General features: G+C 34.9%; 1 protein-coding gene across 2 annotated transcripts in view; it reads left to right on the plus strand.

Annotated features, from left to right (window-relative positions):
• The window catches only part of DENND1B (DENN domain containing 1B), a gene marked incomplete at both ends in the record, with an annotated part of 243,584 nt that overhangs the window by 177,137 nt on the left and 47,102 nt on the right, over positions 1-19,345 (plus strand). For both annotated transcript variants that reach the window (XM_080698366.1, XM_080698367.1), the window contains one exon: positions 9,056-9,157. In XM_080698366.1, the coding sequence (XP_080554492.1) occupies positions 9,056-9,157 (102 nt within the window). The remainder of the gene's footprint in view (positions 1-9,055; positions 9,158-19,345) is intronic.

The raw sequence follows: 19,345 nt of genomic DNA on the forward strand, positions 1-19,345 counted from the left end.
CCCTGCCACGCCCTTGGCCGTGAGGCTCGGGTATTTCTTTTCTGTTTTTGAGCTGCATTCTGAATCCCTGGAAGGCATGATGAGCTTGGCCACTGGGAGTTTTAGACGTTCTTTGCGCTGAAAGAACTGCTGAATTACACCCAAATGATCCGCAGCTGCTCACTTCAGCTTCTTGTTTACCTTTCTTCTCTGGAGCCTGGTGCCGTGAGGCATGATGGCGCTGGTGTGGCTCTGCAATGTGGGCTGGTTTCTTTTCTAATCTCTGGTTGTTCTTCTAGTCTTCTTTTTCTCTGTTCCTTGTGTTTACACTTTTTATTTCTCTGCTGATAGTGTTTTCTGGCTATGAAAAGCACTGATTTTGTGGTAATAGAGATCGAGTGTTAGCAGGACTTGTAAATGCTGTTTTCTTGGTCGCCATCTTCCCTGAAGTCCAAAAGAGAATTTTTATTCCTTCATTGCCTTTAATTATTGAAGTATAAACTTTATTATAAACTAGGAAACATTAAAATATGAATGTGTTATATCCTTTCTAAGCTGAGTTCTGGAATAATGGATGCCATCTAGTGGCCTTTATATCTTTGAGGGGTTATTGAGTTACTGGAAGGAGTCCTTAACTACATGGCCATGTCAGCTGCCACCTCTGGATAAATGCATATGTCTAATTTACATTCCTGAGACAATAGCTTATAAGAAAAGAGTCATTTGGGCTCACAGATTTGGTTTCAGTTCATGGTCCTTTGGCTTCATTGATTTTGGGCCTGTGGCAAGGCAGCACATCCTGGGGGAAAACATGGAGGATCAAAGCTTCATGTCATAAGGACGTGAAAAAAGAGAAGGAGGAGAGACTGGGGTTCAATATCCCCTTTGAGAGAGAGCTCCCACCAGAATTCCTGTCAACTCCCAGTAGCTTCACTGACTGAAGAACAGGCCTCTAATGAAAGGGCCTTTGGGGGACACATCCAAACCATAGCACATGATAATCTTTTTGAAATATGTGTATGTGTGTGTATATTTATAATACTTTACATATATATATATATATATATATGTAAAGTATTATAAAACTCATAGTACTCTACATAATTTACCTATTTCCTGTAGATAAGGATCCCATTCTTTGAAAAGACTAGAAATGAATCATCTATGATGCAGTAGAGCTTATTTATATTAAAATTATTTATCCTTAATTAAAAAATACTTTGGAAGACAAAATTAGTGATTTATTGTGTTTGAGCAAGTTTATTTTCCTCAATAGGGTTGAGTTCAATTTTATAGACTAGGAAGGATAAAAATATTACTTTCCTTCAATTTTACCTTATTTATTTATTTATTTTTAATTTTATTTGGTCTTATTTTTAGCTTTGACACTCAAGAGTATATGAATGCCCTTTTTAATGGGCATTCATGTACATGAGTTTTTTTTTTTTACTTTTATTTATAAGTGAAACATATTGAAATGGTATACATTTAAACTGTGCTTGGTGCCCTCTCTTCTTACCTCCATTCCCCTTTCCCTGTCCCAACACTGAATGTCTAGATTAACCATGCTATATTCATTTAAATATTATTTAGCTTCATAAATAAAAAAAATTAATTTTCCTTTTAAAAAGTATGGAAGGCTTCAGCATTGAGGAAAGGAGCAAATCGAAGTAGAGAGGAAAATTTCGTAAGTGATTTGAAATATCAGTGTTTAGTGTTCAGGGTGAAAATGATTAAAATATTTCTTATTTAATTATTTTATATTTTATAATATAATGTTCTCCCCTTTGAGGTTTATTAGGTAGATAGTGGCATATGATTTTCATTTCTTTGAATTAAAAAATTTTGAAATCTAGTACTTGCAAGATGGGTAGAGGCATATATATATAAATATATATATGTATATTTATATTTTGTGTGTGTGTGTGTGTGTGTGTGGTACTGCGGATTGCACCCAGGGTCATTCTACCTCTGAGATATGCTCCTATCTCTTTATTTATTTTTTTTGAAACAGCATCTTACTAGGTTGGTGAGGGTGGTGTGAGCCTGCAATCCTCCTGTCTCAGCATCCCAAGTACTAGGATTACAGGCATGTGCCACAAAGCCCAAATAAATAAATATGTATGTATACGTATATGTATATGCATATGTATATGTATATATATCACAGAGTATCTTTTCTGTTTATCAATCACATCTTATTATAAATTTATTTCTTAATTTTTCTATACTTTTTATTTTTGTATTTGATATTTTATATATTTTGTTCTACTTGTAGTTCTTTTTGGGAGAAGGGGAAATCATATTTTCATTAGGTATATATTTATGTTTTTTCTGATTGACTCTTTGAATGAAAACTTAATTTTTAAAGTATGCTGATGAGATGGGTAGGATGGTAGGGCAGTAGATGATATTGATAAACCATTAGCCAACCTAACCAGGAGAAAGATAAAAATAATCCAAATTAATAAATTAAGCGATACAAAAGGAGATACTACCACAGACAAGATGGAAATCCAGGGGATCATCAGAAATTATTTTGAAATCTTATATTTTAATAAATCAAAAAACTTAGGAGAAATTGACAAATCTCTGGACACATACAAACCTATATAAATTGAACCAAGAGGACATAGAAAACCTAAACATATCAATAACAAGCAAAAAATTGAAGCAGTGAAAAGCAGCCTTCTAACAAAGAAAAGTCTAGAGTCAGATTGGAGTCCCAGCTGAATTCTACAGAACCTTTTTTTTTTTTTTTTTTGGGTGGTACTGGGGTTCCTGGAAGCCCTTCTGCCTCTGGGATACACTCCCAGACCTATTTTATACTTTCTTATTTTTGGAAACAGGGTTTCCTAGGCCAGTGCGGCTGGCTTCCAACCTGCACGAGCCTCCTGTCTCCGCCTCCCAAGTGCGGGTATTACAAGCATGCGCCACCATGACCGGCTTACAGAACCTTTAAAGAAGAACTAAGCCCAATACATCTCAAATCATTTCAGGAAATACAAAGAGAAGAAACAATCACAACCCACTCTACGAGGTCAGTATCATCTTGATACCAAAATTAAATAAATATACATAAGGAAAGAAAAATTATAGATCAATATCTTTGACCAACATAGATACCAAAATTCTTAATAAAATAGTAGCAATCCACATTCAAAACCACATCAAGAAGATTATCCATCATGATCAAGTTGGTTTCATTCTAGAGATGCAAAATGGGTTCAATATACACAAGTCTTTTTAATGTAATTCATCACATAAATAGAATCAAAGACAAAAATACCATGGTCATCTCAGTAGATGCAGAAAAAGCATTTGACAAAACCCAATGTGTATTCAAAATAAAAACACTGAAGAAATTAGCATTAGAAGGAATTTTCCTCAGCCTCATCAAAGTAATATATGACAAACCTAATGCTTCATACTAAGGAGGAAAAACTGAAAATATTTTCTCGAAAATCAGGAACAAGGGAAAAATGTCGACTATCACCACTATTTTTTTTAGCATAGTTTTAAAAAAATTTTAGCAAGAGCAACTAGGCAAGAATAAGAAATTCAAATGATATACATAGGAAAAGAAGAAGTGAAATTATCTTTGCAGATGACATGATCCTATACTAAGAAAATCCAGAAAACTCAACCTTAAGACTTCTATAGCTGATTTTTTTAATGAAGGATTTAATAAAGTAGTCAGTTCCAAAATCAACTTACGAAAATCATAGGTATTTTATATTATGTATCAACCATGAACTCACTGTAAAAGAAATCTGGAAAACAATTCTATTCACAATGGCCTAAAAATATTTTGAAATAATGCAACCACAGAGGCAAAATACCTCTATAATGACAACTATATAACATTGAAAAAATAAATGGAAGAATACCATAGAGGATGGAAAGACCTCTCATGTTCTTAGATAGGCAGAATAAATATTATCAAAATGGCCATTCTACAAAAAGTTATCTACAGAATGAATGTAATCCCTATTGAAATACCAATTTCATTCCTCAGAGAGCTTGAAAAATGGTACTAAAATTCAAATTGGAAGAGTAAAAGACCTGAAATAGCCAAAGAAATCCTGAGCAACAAGAACCATGCTGGAGACATTACAATACCTGGTTTCAAATAATACTTCATAGTTATAGTAATACAAAAAGCATGGTATTGACACAAAAACTGATGCATAGACAAAAGGAATAAAATACAAGGTTACAGACACATTCTCACACAGACAGATGATTCTTTTGAAAAAGTACCAAAAATATGAGAGCCAACAAAATGGGAGAAGATTTTTGCCAACTATTTTTCTGATAGAGGACTAATATCTAGAATATACAGAGAACTCAAGAAACTCAGCATTAAAAAAGCAAATAACCCAATAAAAATGGATAAGTGAATTAAATAGACATTTCACAAAGGAAGAAATTCAAATGGCTAATAAATGCATGAAAAAATGCTCAGCATCATTAGCAATCAGAGAGATGCAAATCAAAACTACCCTGAGATTTCACCTAACTCCAACTAGAATGGCAATCATTCAAAACACAAACAACAACAAATGCTGGTGAGGATGTGGAGAATTGGGAACTCTAATACATTGTTGGTGGGATTGCAAATTAATGCAACCACTTTGGAAAACAGTATGGAGGACCCTCAGAAGAATGGGAATGAACTTACCACATGATCCAGCAATACCACCTCTTGAGTATCTACCAAAAAGAAAGGAAACCAAACTACCAAGCTAATGCATGTGTATCTATGTTCATAGCTGCACAATTTTGCCAAACTATGGAACCAACGAAGATGTCCATCAACAGATGAATGGATTACAAAACTGTGGGATATGTACACAATAGAATTTTACTCAGCCATTAAGAAAAATACAATTATGTCCTTTACAGGGAAATGGATGGAACGGGAGGATATTATACTAAGTGAAATTAGTCACAAAAAATAAGAATCAGATGCTCTTCCTAATATGTGAAAGCTAGGGAGAAAATGGGTCATAGGAGGAACTCTAGAAGAAGAAAGAGATACTATATAGATGAGCTAATAAGGCAGGCAGCCTAACTGAGGGGATGGAAGAGGGGAAAAGAGAAATTCTCCAGTGTGCATGATGTTCTTTAACAAAGATATCAGTGTCAATCACTAAGCCAAACATGAGAAGGAGGGAGGGGGAGGGAATGGGGCGGGAATTGGGTAAGGGCTAATTGGGTGATGTGTGTACATATGTCTCCACTATCTTGTATCCCATTAAGGTGTATTATTATGATGCCACAATACAAATATATATATTCGTATTGTATGTATATGTATATGTATGTATGTATGTATGATGTATATATGCTGGAGAAAAGACATACTTTTCAGTAAATGGTGTTGGGAAAACTGGATACCTACATACAGAACAATAAAATTAGACTCCTGTCTTCCACCATGCAAAAAGCTAATTCAATATAGATTAAAAAAAAAAAAAAACCCTAGCAATTAGAACAAAACCTTCATGATTATCAAAAGAGAACATAGGACTAACACTCCAACACATAGACCTTGGTAGAGATTTTCTCAATGAAACATCTAAAACTCAGGAAATAAAACTCTGCATAAGCAGGGCATAGTGACACATGTCTGTAATCTCAGTACTTGGGAGGCTGAGGCAAGAGGATTGCAGGTTCAAATTCAAACTTGGCAACTTAGTGAGGCTCTTAGAAACCTAGTAAGACAAATTTGGCTGGAGTGTAGCTTGGAAGTAAAATGCCTCTGGGTTCAATTTCCAATACCCCTCCCCCCACCACACACACACAGGATTCTAACAGCAAAGGAAACAATGAAGAGTCTGAAGAGAGTCTACAGAATGGGAGAAAATCTTTGCCAGCTAGTCCTCTGACAGAGGACTAATATCTAGAATATATAAAGGCCCCCTTTGATTCAAAGTCTTGTTTTAAGTGGTATGAGCATAGTTACCCTGCTCACTGGTTCTGGCTGCCAGAATGTGAGCACAGTGTTTCTGTCTTTGAGCTAGCCTATGTACAGAACTTCTGAAGCTGTGGGTCCAAATGAACCTGTCCTCCTCTACATTGTTCTTGCCAGGTATTTTGGTTATTGCGATTAGAAAAGCTAACTAAAACACAGTCTCATTCATTTGTTCTAAAAATCTTTTTTCTACCCTTTAAAGTTGCCTACAAACCCACTACATTTTATTTTTCCCTATGAGTAGAGTATTTAAGTTTCAACCATCTGATCCTTTGATTTTTATAATTTAGTTTCCCAGTACATGTACACATTAAGTAAAAGTGTATACCTTTTCTTCTCTTACTCTATTGTTATTTCATTTCAGTGAACCTTCAGAGAATATAGAGGAAATTTCATTACCTTTACAGTGTATACTTACAGAAAGACTGGATTGAATACAAAGTGTTGGAAATTTTCTCAAAGGACCAGATTATATAGTCATCTCTAGTATATATATTAATTGAAGTGATTGGATATCCATGCTATATATTTCTATTTATAGTTTATTTTAGCTGGGGTAATTGGCACTGCTCAAACAGGTTTATTTTCCTTTCTCCAGTCTTGACATGACTGACAAAGAATTTTTCCATTCTCAACTATAAAGAAAAAGCATAAAACTTCTCACAGTTGTTGGAAAGTGATTTAAATTAAGTAACAGATAGTTTGCCTTTTCTTGAACTTTGGCCAGCAGCAAGTTAGCTACTTTTTAAGAATTAAAAAATGTGAATTAAATCTAATGTACTAAATGAATTGACGGTGGTAAGAGGACAAGACTCAGGAACCAAACTGCATGGGTTCTTCTTCTCATGCCATTCAACTGGACTTGCACATGAAAGCGCTAACACTGCGGAGTCTGTTTCATTGCACATATCCCACGCATGACAATAATTGAGGCTCCCAAGGATAACAGTTTAAGTCTATATTTTCTGTATATTAATATACGAAACTTTATAGCATTGTTTTTCAAGACCAATTTCCTCTAAATGAAAATTATAATATGTCAGGGCTTTGTTTTCCTTATTATTAGAGATTCTTAGTAAATAAATGGTGTTAATCATTTGAAAGTTCAGTTCAAAGCTTAGCAATTTCTGCTATCCCAAATGGATGGCAGAAAATTGAAACTTTTGCTTTACGTCTTCTCTTGAAAGATTGAAAGCAGTTGCTCAAAGACAAATGAGGACAGAGCTCTTCTCACTTAATTCATGTTGGTTAATTACTAGATTACACCCAACTCTTGAGAAAGCTTAAGTAGACTTGATTTCTCAATTTTTCTTTGCCTTGAAATCTTCCATCAATTTGTCCTTTATTCCCTCACATCAAAAGAAATATAACATAGGAAATCTAAACGTTTTTACCAGAATTGATATATATATATATATATATATATATATATATATATATATATATATATATATATATATATATCTTGGCAATATTTATTAATGACAACTTTTAGACAAATGATTGAGTCTGCCTTAAAATTAAATTGAATTATTACTTTTAACTATTTTTTTTGCAGTACTGGGCATGGAACCCAGGGGCATTCTACCTCTGAGCTACACCCCTAGCCCTGTTTTTTATTCTTTATTTTGAAACAGGGTCTCACTGAGTTGCAGCAGGCTTCACTAAGTAGCTGAGGCTATCCTCGAACCATGATACTCCCGTCTCAGCCTCCCAAATGCTAGGATTACAAGTGTGTGCCACCACGCCCAGCTACTTTTAACTATTTTAAAATTATAGCTAATACTTTTAACATTCTATTAGAAGGTAAACACATTTTTCTTTCCGCTACAATAAAAATACCACTACAAGATTCATTGTAATGAATAAATTATTAGTCATTAGTTACTGTTTTCATTTTGATGATATAATTCAATCAATTATCTTTGAATGTGCTGAGTGGCAAAGGGGACCATTTCGGCTGGTGTGGGGAACAGCAGGTGGCAGGGATCAGCCAGTGAGGGGTGATTTTCCACATAGTCAAAGAAGAATAAGTGGGACAAGGGGAATCTGCAAGGCTTGAAATTTAAGTCCTTGTTGATGTGATAGAGGAGCATCTTGTCAAGCTACCTTACATAGCACACTCATAGAGATAAGAGTCTTAGTACCTGGGATACATAAAAACAGATGCTATGGGGACTTATTCCAGAATGTATGCAATCAGAATTGTATTTGCAATCATAGAGGCAAATCTAAAAACTTTTAATTTATTTTAAAAATGAATTAGTTATATAACAAGTTATGCAAATGGCAAAATTATGCAGTAATTGATATACTAATTTTATAGTATTTTATAAGCAAGATGAAAATATAATTACCACACTTTTTCAAATATACATACTAGTCTTTTAATGCAATCTACTGAAGTCAAATCTAGTTTTTGGAGAATTTACTCCTAAATTTTGTTTTTTGGTACTGTGTAAACTGAACTCAAGGACATTATTCCTTATTAGTTAGTTAGTTTTGAATCAAAGTCTTGCTAAGTTGTTGAGGTTGACCTTGAATTTATCTTCCTGGCTCAGCCTCCCATGTACTGATTTTAAAGGCATGCAGAACCATGCCTGCCTGAATTTACTCCTACTCTGAGAAAGTGAAATTGGGCATTTTTGAGAGTCCAAAGGATATTTTATTAGAAAGCTATTTTAGAGGATATTCAGTACAAGAACATTTCTGCTAGCTTGAAACCTAGCTATTATGTTTTTCTTTTCTATTTTTTTTTGGTGGTACTGGGGGTGGAACCCAGAGGCTTTCTACCTCCGGGCTATACTCCCAGACCTATTTTATATTTTATTTGGAAACAGGGTCTCACTAAGTTGCCGAGGGCCTCACTAAGTAGCTGAGGCTGGCTTCGAACCTGCGCGATCCTCCTGTCTCAGCCTCCCAAGCGCGGGGATTACAAGCGTGCGCCACCACGCCCGGCGAAACCTAGCTATTATGTATAAGGGTCTGTTTGTTGATTCTGTTTCTTATATTCTGTGGCTGTGTGCCTCCATAAAAAGACTGGTTCTTTTTGACTGACCTTGTATTGATGCCCTGAAAATCTTTATTTCTGTCTAGGGTGAGCCCATCACTTTCTGTGAGGAGAGTTTTGTAAAGCACCGCTCAAGTGTGATGAAGCAGTTCTTGGAAACAGCAGTTAACCTTCAACTTTTTAAGCAGGTGAGAGTAAACCTACACACATTGTTGGTCTGTAACAGGACATTGTCATTGGTCCATATTTTTATCACTTTGAAACTATATCCAAACCCTGAGTAAAATTCTTCTCTAGAATTTCAGGAAATTTTTCTTTTTAAATGTTATATCTCGTTATGACATAGCACTCTAGAAATATCATGTAATAACTTTGCTATTAAAAATAACTTATAAAAATTGCCGAGCTCAAGATTTTACTAAGGATGAGCAATTTATGTAGGATATCCAAGAACAAGTTCTTTCCGAATGATAGGTTGATGTGGAAAATGAGCAAATTCGGAAAGTAATCTAGTTTACTTTAATACTATCATATTATTAGTATATTATTAAGATAGTATGTTAATATATAATAATGCCCATAAAAGTAATATTATCTGCCTAAGCTTTATAAGACTCCATGATCCTAAATTCAGAATTCTGAGAAAGCTCATAGTTCTACTGTGGTCCTGATTTTGAGTTCAGAAAATACAGTGCTGTTTCAAAAAGCAGTACCTTGACAGTAGCATTCGGAAATTTTAGGTGCACTTCTCATCCCATTGAGATCATAGCAAGTCTCTTCAATTGGGTTTTCTTAATTTCTTTTTGCATAAGAATTAAATGAAGTTCTCAGCATTTGCTCTTTTTTGTTGTGCACATAACCACTTTAAGTGTAAAGTTAGCTGTGTGAATTCAGCATTTAGTGAAGACATCTCACATGTCTTTTAACAGTGCTCACATCCAAGAGAAGCTGACAATCTAGTAGAAATTTCTTGGAGGGAATATACCATATAGCTTAAAATCACCTTCAAATTAAGTCAGTAACGACATCAGCATGGCAACAATGGATACTACTATTTATATTCTGAGGAAGTTAAAAAAGCCGAGATTAGAAAATAATCTGTGGTAATATTGTCTTTTTTTTTTTTTTTTTGGTGGTACTGGGGTTCCTGGAAGACCTTCTATCTCCGGGCTACACTCCCAGACCTATTTTATTTTTGGAAACAGGGTCTCTTAAGCCAGCGCGGCTGGCTTCAAACTTGCATGATCCTCCTGTCTCCGCCTCCCAAGTGCGGGGATTACACGCGTGCGCCACCACGCCCGGCCTGTAATATTATTGTCTTCTAATAGGCAGGTCTTACCTCAGGGAAAGGCTTACAGTTATCCTGTGACAAATGTTAAGGGACATGCAGTTCAGGATCAGAGGTACTTGGTAATTTCCTGGGATGGAGTTCTCTACTTTGGAGCTTCTATGCTTAGAGGTCTGCATGCTTATACTGAATTGCTTCCCTGGTTTGTATGGAGGATCAAATGGTAGTGCTTTATAAATGCCAAAATATATAACAGGCTCTATATTCTTGTTGAGTCAAATATATATAAATATATTTTGGTGGTACTGGGGTTCCTGGAAACCCTTCTACCTCTGGGCTATACTCTCAGACCTATTTTTTATATTTTTTATTTGGAAACAGTCTCTTAAGCCAGCAAGGCTGGCTTCAAACCTATGCAATCCTCCTGTCTCCACCTCCCAAGTGTGGGGGTTACAAGCGTGCGCCACCATGCCCGGCACTGAGTCAAACATTAATATTGTGTTTTTATCTATCAATAAGAGATACTACCTTCCACATTCAAAAATAGTTGTGAAGATCAAATTTTATGCAGATCAAGGATTAATGAGTAGATAGAATATATATGTTGTTATTTTCCTTTGGCTGTGAGATTCTGCAACTATATCCTTACCATTTGATAAAGTTAATAAAGCATAGTAATTTTTACATACTAGTTAAAGTATTTACTTTTAGGAGTCATGTAGTCAATTAAATCTTGACTTTATCACTTAATAACACTTTATCCATTTTCTTTCTTTAAAATAGAAATATTACCATTTACTTCACAGGGATGTAATAAAAAGTTTTATGAATATATATATATATATATATATATATGTATTCAGTATAGTATATGACACTGTAGATTCTCAATAAATTTTAACATCTTTATTATTCTTTAGAGAAATGAACAAAACAAACATGAATAGAATACAAATCTGTGTGGCATTTTAAAAAAAAGTGTATCTTGTTGAAATAAAAATAAATGTAAAAACTGATAATGGTCAGTGAAAGCAGAATCCCATTACATGGACAACTTGAATATTTTTCATGGACACATATACCATCTTCTACAACTTGCTATCATTTTTTGAGAAAATGGTGCTTTAAGATATCCCTGAGCTGGGCGTGGTGGCGCATGCTTGTAATCCCCGCACTTGGGAGGTGGAGACAGGAGGATCACACAAGTTCACAGCTAAGAGACCCTGTTTAAAAAAAAAAAAAAAAAGTATAAAATAGGTCTGGTAGTATAGCCTGGAAGTAGAAGGGCTTCCAGGAACCCCAGTACCAACACACACACACACACACACACACACACACACACACACACACACACATATCCCTGAAAGGATTTAAAAGATTCTTGTTGACAGAGTTTTACAAATTTCTGAAAGAACAGTCAATTGGTAAAAAGAACAAATACATCAATACAGATGGATCTTCAGAGATATTCCTGATAGGGATTAAGTAATATCATCATATTTGCTTTATGTATAATTTTAATCCATAATAATGATTTTGTGATTCATTAAGAACTACTCAGTCTCTCTTTACTGAGCAGTGCTTATGCTTCCAAATTGAGAAAACTTGGACTCAGAAGACTAGCACACAATTTTAAAGAAAGAATTTAAGTGAACTTTTATTTCTGATAATTTGGCATGGTATGTTCCCTATGTAGATAAACTATTTACTAAAACAATTTCAAATGCAGGAGTCAAAAAAGTATCTTGAGGAGGCCCAGGAGACAGCGTTCAGTGATCATGTTTCTGGGTGAGAAGTATAATAGGGGACCCTACTCCCAAAGATCTGGAAAGATTTAGTGTAAAAGTATACAGGAAATAAAGATGCTTCTTCTGTAAACTCATTTTCTGGGAATATGTAAAGAAAATAAAATTCCAAAGATAAATTTTACTGTTAAAAATTATCAGACATACAAGGACACAAATCATAAATTAGAATAAACAACAGACAGAAACTTACTTGCAAAGATTTGACGTATCATAAGAGCCATGATTAAGATGTTGAAAGAAATAAAAAAATTAAGCTCTAAAAATGTTTCGGAAACAAATTAAAAAGGCAAAGCCAATTGTCAAATAAAGCAACATTGTCAAAACAAAGTATGTATCAAATAAACCTGTTAAGAAAGTATATGATCATTGAAATGAAAAAAAAAACGGACAAGTTTAATTGCAGATTAGATTTAGGTGAAGAGAGATTTGATAGCAAAAGATATATCAGGAATAGACATTATTCAGAATATGTTGCAAGAGGCAACAGAGTAAAAAATACAGGAGGATAATAGACATCTGGGTCTAGAGTGAGAACAAACATCCCAAATTCGTATAATCACCCTTAATAGGTAAAAGCAGAAAGTGAAAGAAAGAAAATATTTGAAAAGATAGTTGGAGAAGCAACAAGTACTGCATTTCATGAATTTAAGCAGTCCAATTTATGAGCACCACACCCAGCTGATTAAAGTTATTTTCAGGCGGGCGTGGTGGCCCACACTTTTAATCCCAGCATTTGGGAGGCTGAGACAGGAGAATCGCAGTTTGAGGACAGCCTCAGCTACTTAGTGAGGCCCTTTGCAACTCAGTGAGACCCTGTTTCAAAATAAAAGAATAAAAAAAAAAAAATAGGGCTGGAGGTATAGCACAGAGGTAGAATGCCCCTGGGTTCTATCCCGGTACCTCAAAAGAAAAAAAGATATTTTCAATAAGTGTCATATTCAATATTAAAACACTAAAAGTTTCCACTAGAGTAAGAGAGCAACTATTTCCCCTGGAACTCCTACTATACCTAACATAACCCAAAATAAAAGTCATGAAGATTTACAAAGGAAGACACTAAACCGAAAGTTTTATTACTTCAAAGATGGAGACATGTTTCTTAAGACATGAAAAAATAGCTTAATACATTTGACTTCATTGAAATTCAGAACCTAGCCAGGCATGGTGGGACACACCGGTAATCTCAGTACTTGGAAACCTGAGACAGGAGGATCCCAGGTTCAAGGCCAGCCCAAGCAACTTGGTGAGGTTCTCAGCAATTTAGGGAAGCCCTGTTTCCAAATAAAAAATAATATAGGGCTGGGGATGTAGCTTGAAGAGAGAATGCTTCTGGGTTCAATCCCTAGAAGCACAAAAAAAGAAAAGAAAAGAAAAGAAATTTAGAAACTTTGGTGATCATATGTATTTGGAACACATATGAACTACTCAATGATTTAGAATCTCTAGGACATAAAAACATTTCCACATGACAATTCAGACATAGTCCAGTATAATCATGTAAAAGATTTGAGTAGATGTATGTGTCCAAAAACTCAGTGACTAGTGGTGACACACAAGGCATTTAACTTCAACTGTACTTAGAGGACATCAAATAAAAAACACAATGAAATATTACCTATAATTTAACAGATTGTCCAAGAGTTTTTTTTTTTTAAAGAAAAACAAAACCTGAATATCCCAAACCTGCAAGGATGTGGAGCAAGTAACAAAGCCTTAACTCTTTATGGGAGTGTAAATGTATATACCATCACTTTAAGTTTAACATGCAAAGTTCCTGTAACCCTGCAGTTGTACTCTACACTGCCTGAAAAATTATTTACCAAAATTGTTCAGAATATAAAACCCTGAGTGCTATTTTAGCCATGTGTCAGTGTTAAAATGAATAAACTGTTGCCTTTACACAATACAATACTGTTCAGCAAGGAAATAAATGCATTGCATTAGACCCGAAAATGAATGATGAAAGGACTGGTCACTGAGGAATTCATATGAGTGCTTTTAAAAAATGTTCACAAGCCGGGCGTGGTGGCGCACGCTTGTAATCCCCGCGCCTGGGAGGCGGAGACAGGAGGATCGCGCAGGTTCGAAGCCAGCCTCGCTGGCTTAAGAAGCCCTGTTTCTGAATTAAATAATATATATAAAATAGGTCTGGGAGTATAGCCCAGATGTAGAAGGGTTTCCAGGAACCCCAGTACCACCAAAAAAAAAAAATGTTCACAAGCAAGAAAGGCTAAATAATCTAGTACTTAAGTAAGCTTTCTCATGTGAACAATCACATAAAAGTGTAGCAAGCACAAGCTGCAGCAACATGGGCCTTTGTATAGTGAGAGTGGCTCATAGACCATCAGAGGAAGGCAGTGCTGGCCTGCTTTCTGCCTACATTGTATACTTTCAAATTTTATTGACACATTATATTTGTAGATGCTTATGGGATACAGTATGATGGTTTGGTACCTAAAATACATATAGAAACACAAATATATATATATATATATATATATATATATATATATATATATATATATGATGAGATCAAGCTAATTAACATATCTGTCAACTAATATAATTTTTTGTAGTAAAAACTTATAAAATTTGCTCTTTCAGTAATTTTGAAATAAATAGTAGTTTATTATTGACTGGGGTGAACACCCTGTGCAATAGTTCTCAAAAAATTACTCTTCTTGACCCACTGGATCTTTATACCCTTGGATCAGAGTCTCCACATGCCCTGCCTGTAGCTCAGTAGTTTTTTTTGACAAAGTGTCAGCTATCAACTGCCCTTGCTTTATTATTGTTGTTGTTGTTATTATTGTTATTTTTATGATTATTATTATTTAAACTATTGACTAAGCCATTGTTATTTAAATTAAATAATGTGTGAAAACCTTTCTATTTCTAGTGTTTCAAAGTTAGGTATGAATAGGCTGTATTTTCATTGACAGTTGACCTGTTTAACCTGTGTGGGCCTCAGTTTCTGCATCTGTATGTGAGTTAGACTGAAGATCGCTAAGCTCAAGATACCTTTTGGCCCTTACATTCCATGATTCTGTGAAGTAAACACACAGCTTAGACAGATGATAGTAGGTTCCATTTGGATGAATTCCCCTCCAGATAATGGATTTGGAAAAAATCCCATAAATAGTTCCTTAAACCCACAACTCTGACATCACCATCTTTCTTTAGCAGCCTCATAAAGATTTAAGCATGCATTTTGGGTCTATTACCTTTATTTCATATAACATTAACACAATAGAGGAATTTGGTTTTGAGTATATTGTTTGTTATTACTGGAAGTTTCTCTGCTTGTTTTTCTAGCCACTTTCCATGGCTATGAACCATGACTGAATTTAGTCGTTGATCTAACCTTGGCTTGAACTATAAATTTAAGACACCTCCATGAATACAGGCCCTCTTACCTTAAACCTAGATTACTATTAAGAAATCTACATCATAGTGAAAGAACTCAAATATATTCAAATAGGTACTTTTTTTTTTCAAAATAATTTTGTTTATCCAAATTCTCAGTTGGGAAAAAATGATAGGGAAGATTCAAATTGAAAAAAGCGTCTTTGAGTGTCACTCCAAAACCTTTCCTACCTTTCATAAGATAATATAAGCATATTTCTCAAAAACTTCTCATATAACAAAGTACCACTGATGGCAGAGAAGAACACATGGTTTTGAAATGTGTGGAAAGGAAGTCGAAAAAAATTATATTGTTATATCTGTTATTGGAAAATTCTTTCTGGAGAACTGAGTAACTTTATTATGGTTTAAGTAATAAACAGTACTTTATTTACTTTATTACTGTTTAACTTAACTATGTTTAGTTAAGCCTAGATGTTCAGCCAGTAATCCAAATGAGGAAATGTGTGCTTTGTAAAGTGGGCTCAACTGGATTGTATCTGTGGAGAGACAGCAGTGTAGCATTTATTCCTCACTCAAATTCAGTGGCTAAATTTAAAATTTGGGCACCTTCAGGAGTGATTGAAACCCTTTTACCCATAGATTAAAAATTAAATAAAGCCAGGCGTGGTGGCGCATGCTTGTAATCCCAGCATTTGGGAGGCTGAGACCGGAGGATCAGGATCGCAGTTGGTGGACAGCCTCAAATACTCAATGAAGCCCTTTGCGACTTAGTGAGACCCAGTTTCAAAATAAAGAATAAAAATAGGGCAGAGGGGTGTAGCTTGGAAGTCAAATGCCCCTGTGTTCCATCCCCAGACCCGCAAAAAAATAAATTAAATTAAAATTAAAATAAATATATTTAACAGAAAAAAGTATGAGGAAGCAAATGTAAGTCTACTGATAAGCATATGTCAAGAAGCTGTCTGCATTTTTTCAAAACATCTATATACATAGTGCATTCTATACAGTGGTGTTTATCTTAAAGTAAAAACATTTTAAATAAATTACTGGAAACATAGCCCTCCTCCCACCTTCATCTCCAAGGAAATTAAGACTTAAGTTAAATACACTGTATTCATCCTCTGGATTTTACTTTTATCACTCCACTTGGCATGTCTGCCCCACTGTTAACAGTAATTGGTCCAGGATCCCAAAAACCTGGGTTTGTATCCTGGTTATAATACTGTCTAAGGTGCTTGTCTCTTTTTGGGGCTTCACACTCATGTCCATTTTCCTATACTAATGAAATATCCAATCATACTGAATATCCCTTCAGAAATCTTTCACAGTGTAAGGCTTTGAATATGCTGTACCATACACCACTGTTGGCTTTCTGTTGTTCTTATAGCCTGTTCAAATGTCAACCTAACAAAGGTTCCGTCCTTTCTTTTTCTAAGAGCGTTGTTCATGCCTGAGTTATAGCACTTATGTTCTTACTATTTATCTTATTTTCATACCCACCTTTACCTAGCTAAAGCCTTCCCTGCTTTCCCTCTTCCTCACTACACTTCTACTTTCTCTGTTCACCCTATATTCTTAATTGTGTGTTTTTGACATCTTTGCCAGAGATTAGTTGATAGTAAATGTGCGGATATACTTAAAATGTGTCTTTCTTCTTTTCCTGTTGTTCTATATAACTGATTGGTGTTCTTGTTTTGTTTTGGCTTGTTTGTTTTTGCCAGTACCATATTGTTTTGATTACCATAGTTTTGAGATTGGATAGTGTGATGCCTTCAGCTTTTTTTTTTTTTTTTGCTCAAGATTTCTTTATGTTATAGGGTATTTTATGGATTCTTATGAATTTTATGATTGTTTTATTTCTGTGAAACAATTGAAATTTTGGAAAGGACTGTATTGAATATGTGGAATGCTTTGGGTAGTAAGAATATTTTAAGGAGAGCATCTGATTTCTTATTTTTTGTGACTGACTAATCTCACTTAGCATAATGTCCTTCAATTTCATCCATTCCCCTGTAAATTATGTGTTCTTCTTTATGGATGACTAAAATTCCATTGTGTACATATCCCACAGTTTTGTAATTCATTCATCTGCTGATGGACATCTTGGCTGGTTCCATAGTTTGGCAGTGGTGAATTGTGCAGCTATGAGCATAGATACACATGCATTGGTTTGGTACTTTGGTTTCCTTTCTTTTGGATAGATACCCAGAAGTGGTATTGCTGGATCAAATGGTAAATTTGTTCCCATTCTTCTGAGGATTCTCCATACTGTTTCCCAAAGTGGTTGCACTAATTTGCAATCCCACCAACAATGTATTAAAGTTCCAACTTCTCCACATTTTCGTCAGCATTTGTTGTTATTGGTGTTTAGAATGATGCCATTTTAGTTGGAGTTAAGTGAAATTGGATGCTCTCCCTAATATGTGAAAGCTAGGGAGAAATGGATCATAGCAGGAACTCTAGCTGAAGAAGGAAATTCTATAGATGAGCAAAGAAGGCGACCTGAGAGGATGAGAGAGGGAAAGACAAAAATTCTCTAATGCACATGATGTACTTTAACAAGCATGTCAAAGTCAATCACTAAGCCAAACATGAGAAGGAGAGAGGGGGAGGGAATGGGGTAGGAATTGGGTAAGGGGTGATTGGGTGATGTGTATGCCTCTACCATCTTGTACTCCACTAAGATGTATGACTACAGTGCACCAATAAAAAATTAAAAAGGAATATTTTAACAATATTAATTCTCTTGATTCATGACCATGGGAAGCATTCCCATTTATTTTTATCATGTTCAGTTTCCATTAATCTTTTATAGTTTTCAGTGTACAGATATTTAACATCTGGTTACATTTAAATATTTTATTTTTAATGCTATTGTAAATGGAATTGTTTTCTTGGTTTTTTAAGGTAATTAGTGAATAGAAATGCTACTCTTTTTGTGTGTATGACACTGGGGCTTGAATCCAGAGACATTCTACCTCTGAGCTACACTCTCGGCCCTATATTATTTTTTATTTTGAAACAGGGTCTCGCTAAGTTGCTGATGGCCTCACTAAGTCTCTGAAGCTGGCCATGAATCTGATTCTCCTGTCTCAGCCTCCCAGGTACTAGTATTACAAGTGTACATCACCATACTTGGCTCTACTTTTGTCTTTGTTGCTTTTGTATCCTGCAACTTCACTAAATTGGTTACTTAGTTCTAAGCAATTTTGATTGAGTACTTAGGATCTTTCATATGTAAGAAAATTCATCAACACAGATTCAGAAATTTATTTCTTCTATTTCCTATTTGGATGCCTTTTTTTGCTGGCTAGAATTTTCTTTACTTGGTTGACTAGATGTAGTGAAAGAAAGTAACCTTGACCTGTTCCTGATATAAGGAAAAAAGCTTTAACTATTCACCACTGAGTATGACATTAGCTGTGAAATGTCTATATATGGCTTCCTTGGTGTGAAGTATATTACAGTCCTCTACTTAATTTGTTGAGTTTTTAGCATTAAATGATGTTAAATTTCTGTCAGATAGCTTTTATACATCTGTTAATACAATGGTGTGTTTTGTTCCCCTTGGTTCTGTTAATGTGATGTATCACATTGATTTGTGTATGGTGAAACAACTTTGCATCCCATGGATACATTTTATTTGCTCATAGGTATGATTCTCTCAATATGCTGTTGAATTTGGTTTGTTCATATTTTATAAAGGATTTTTCATCTCTGTTTATCAGGATTGTTGGCTCTAATTTTCTTTTCTTGTGGTTTACTAGTCTAGCTTTGATGTCAGGGTAAAAATGACCTCATAAAATGAATTTGGAAGCATCTCCCCCCCCCTTTTTTTTAGTTTGAGAAGGATTTGATGAGAGATTTTTGGTTACTGATTCAGCACCTTTATTCATTATTTGCCTGGTAAG

This window comes from Muscardinus avellanarius (genome assembly GCF_963383645.1).
Source record: "Muscardinus avellanarius genome assembly, chromosome: 7".
Lineage (NCBI taxonomy): Eukaryota > Metazoa > Chordata > Mammalia > Rodentia > Gliridae > Muscardinus > Muscardinus avellanarius.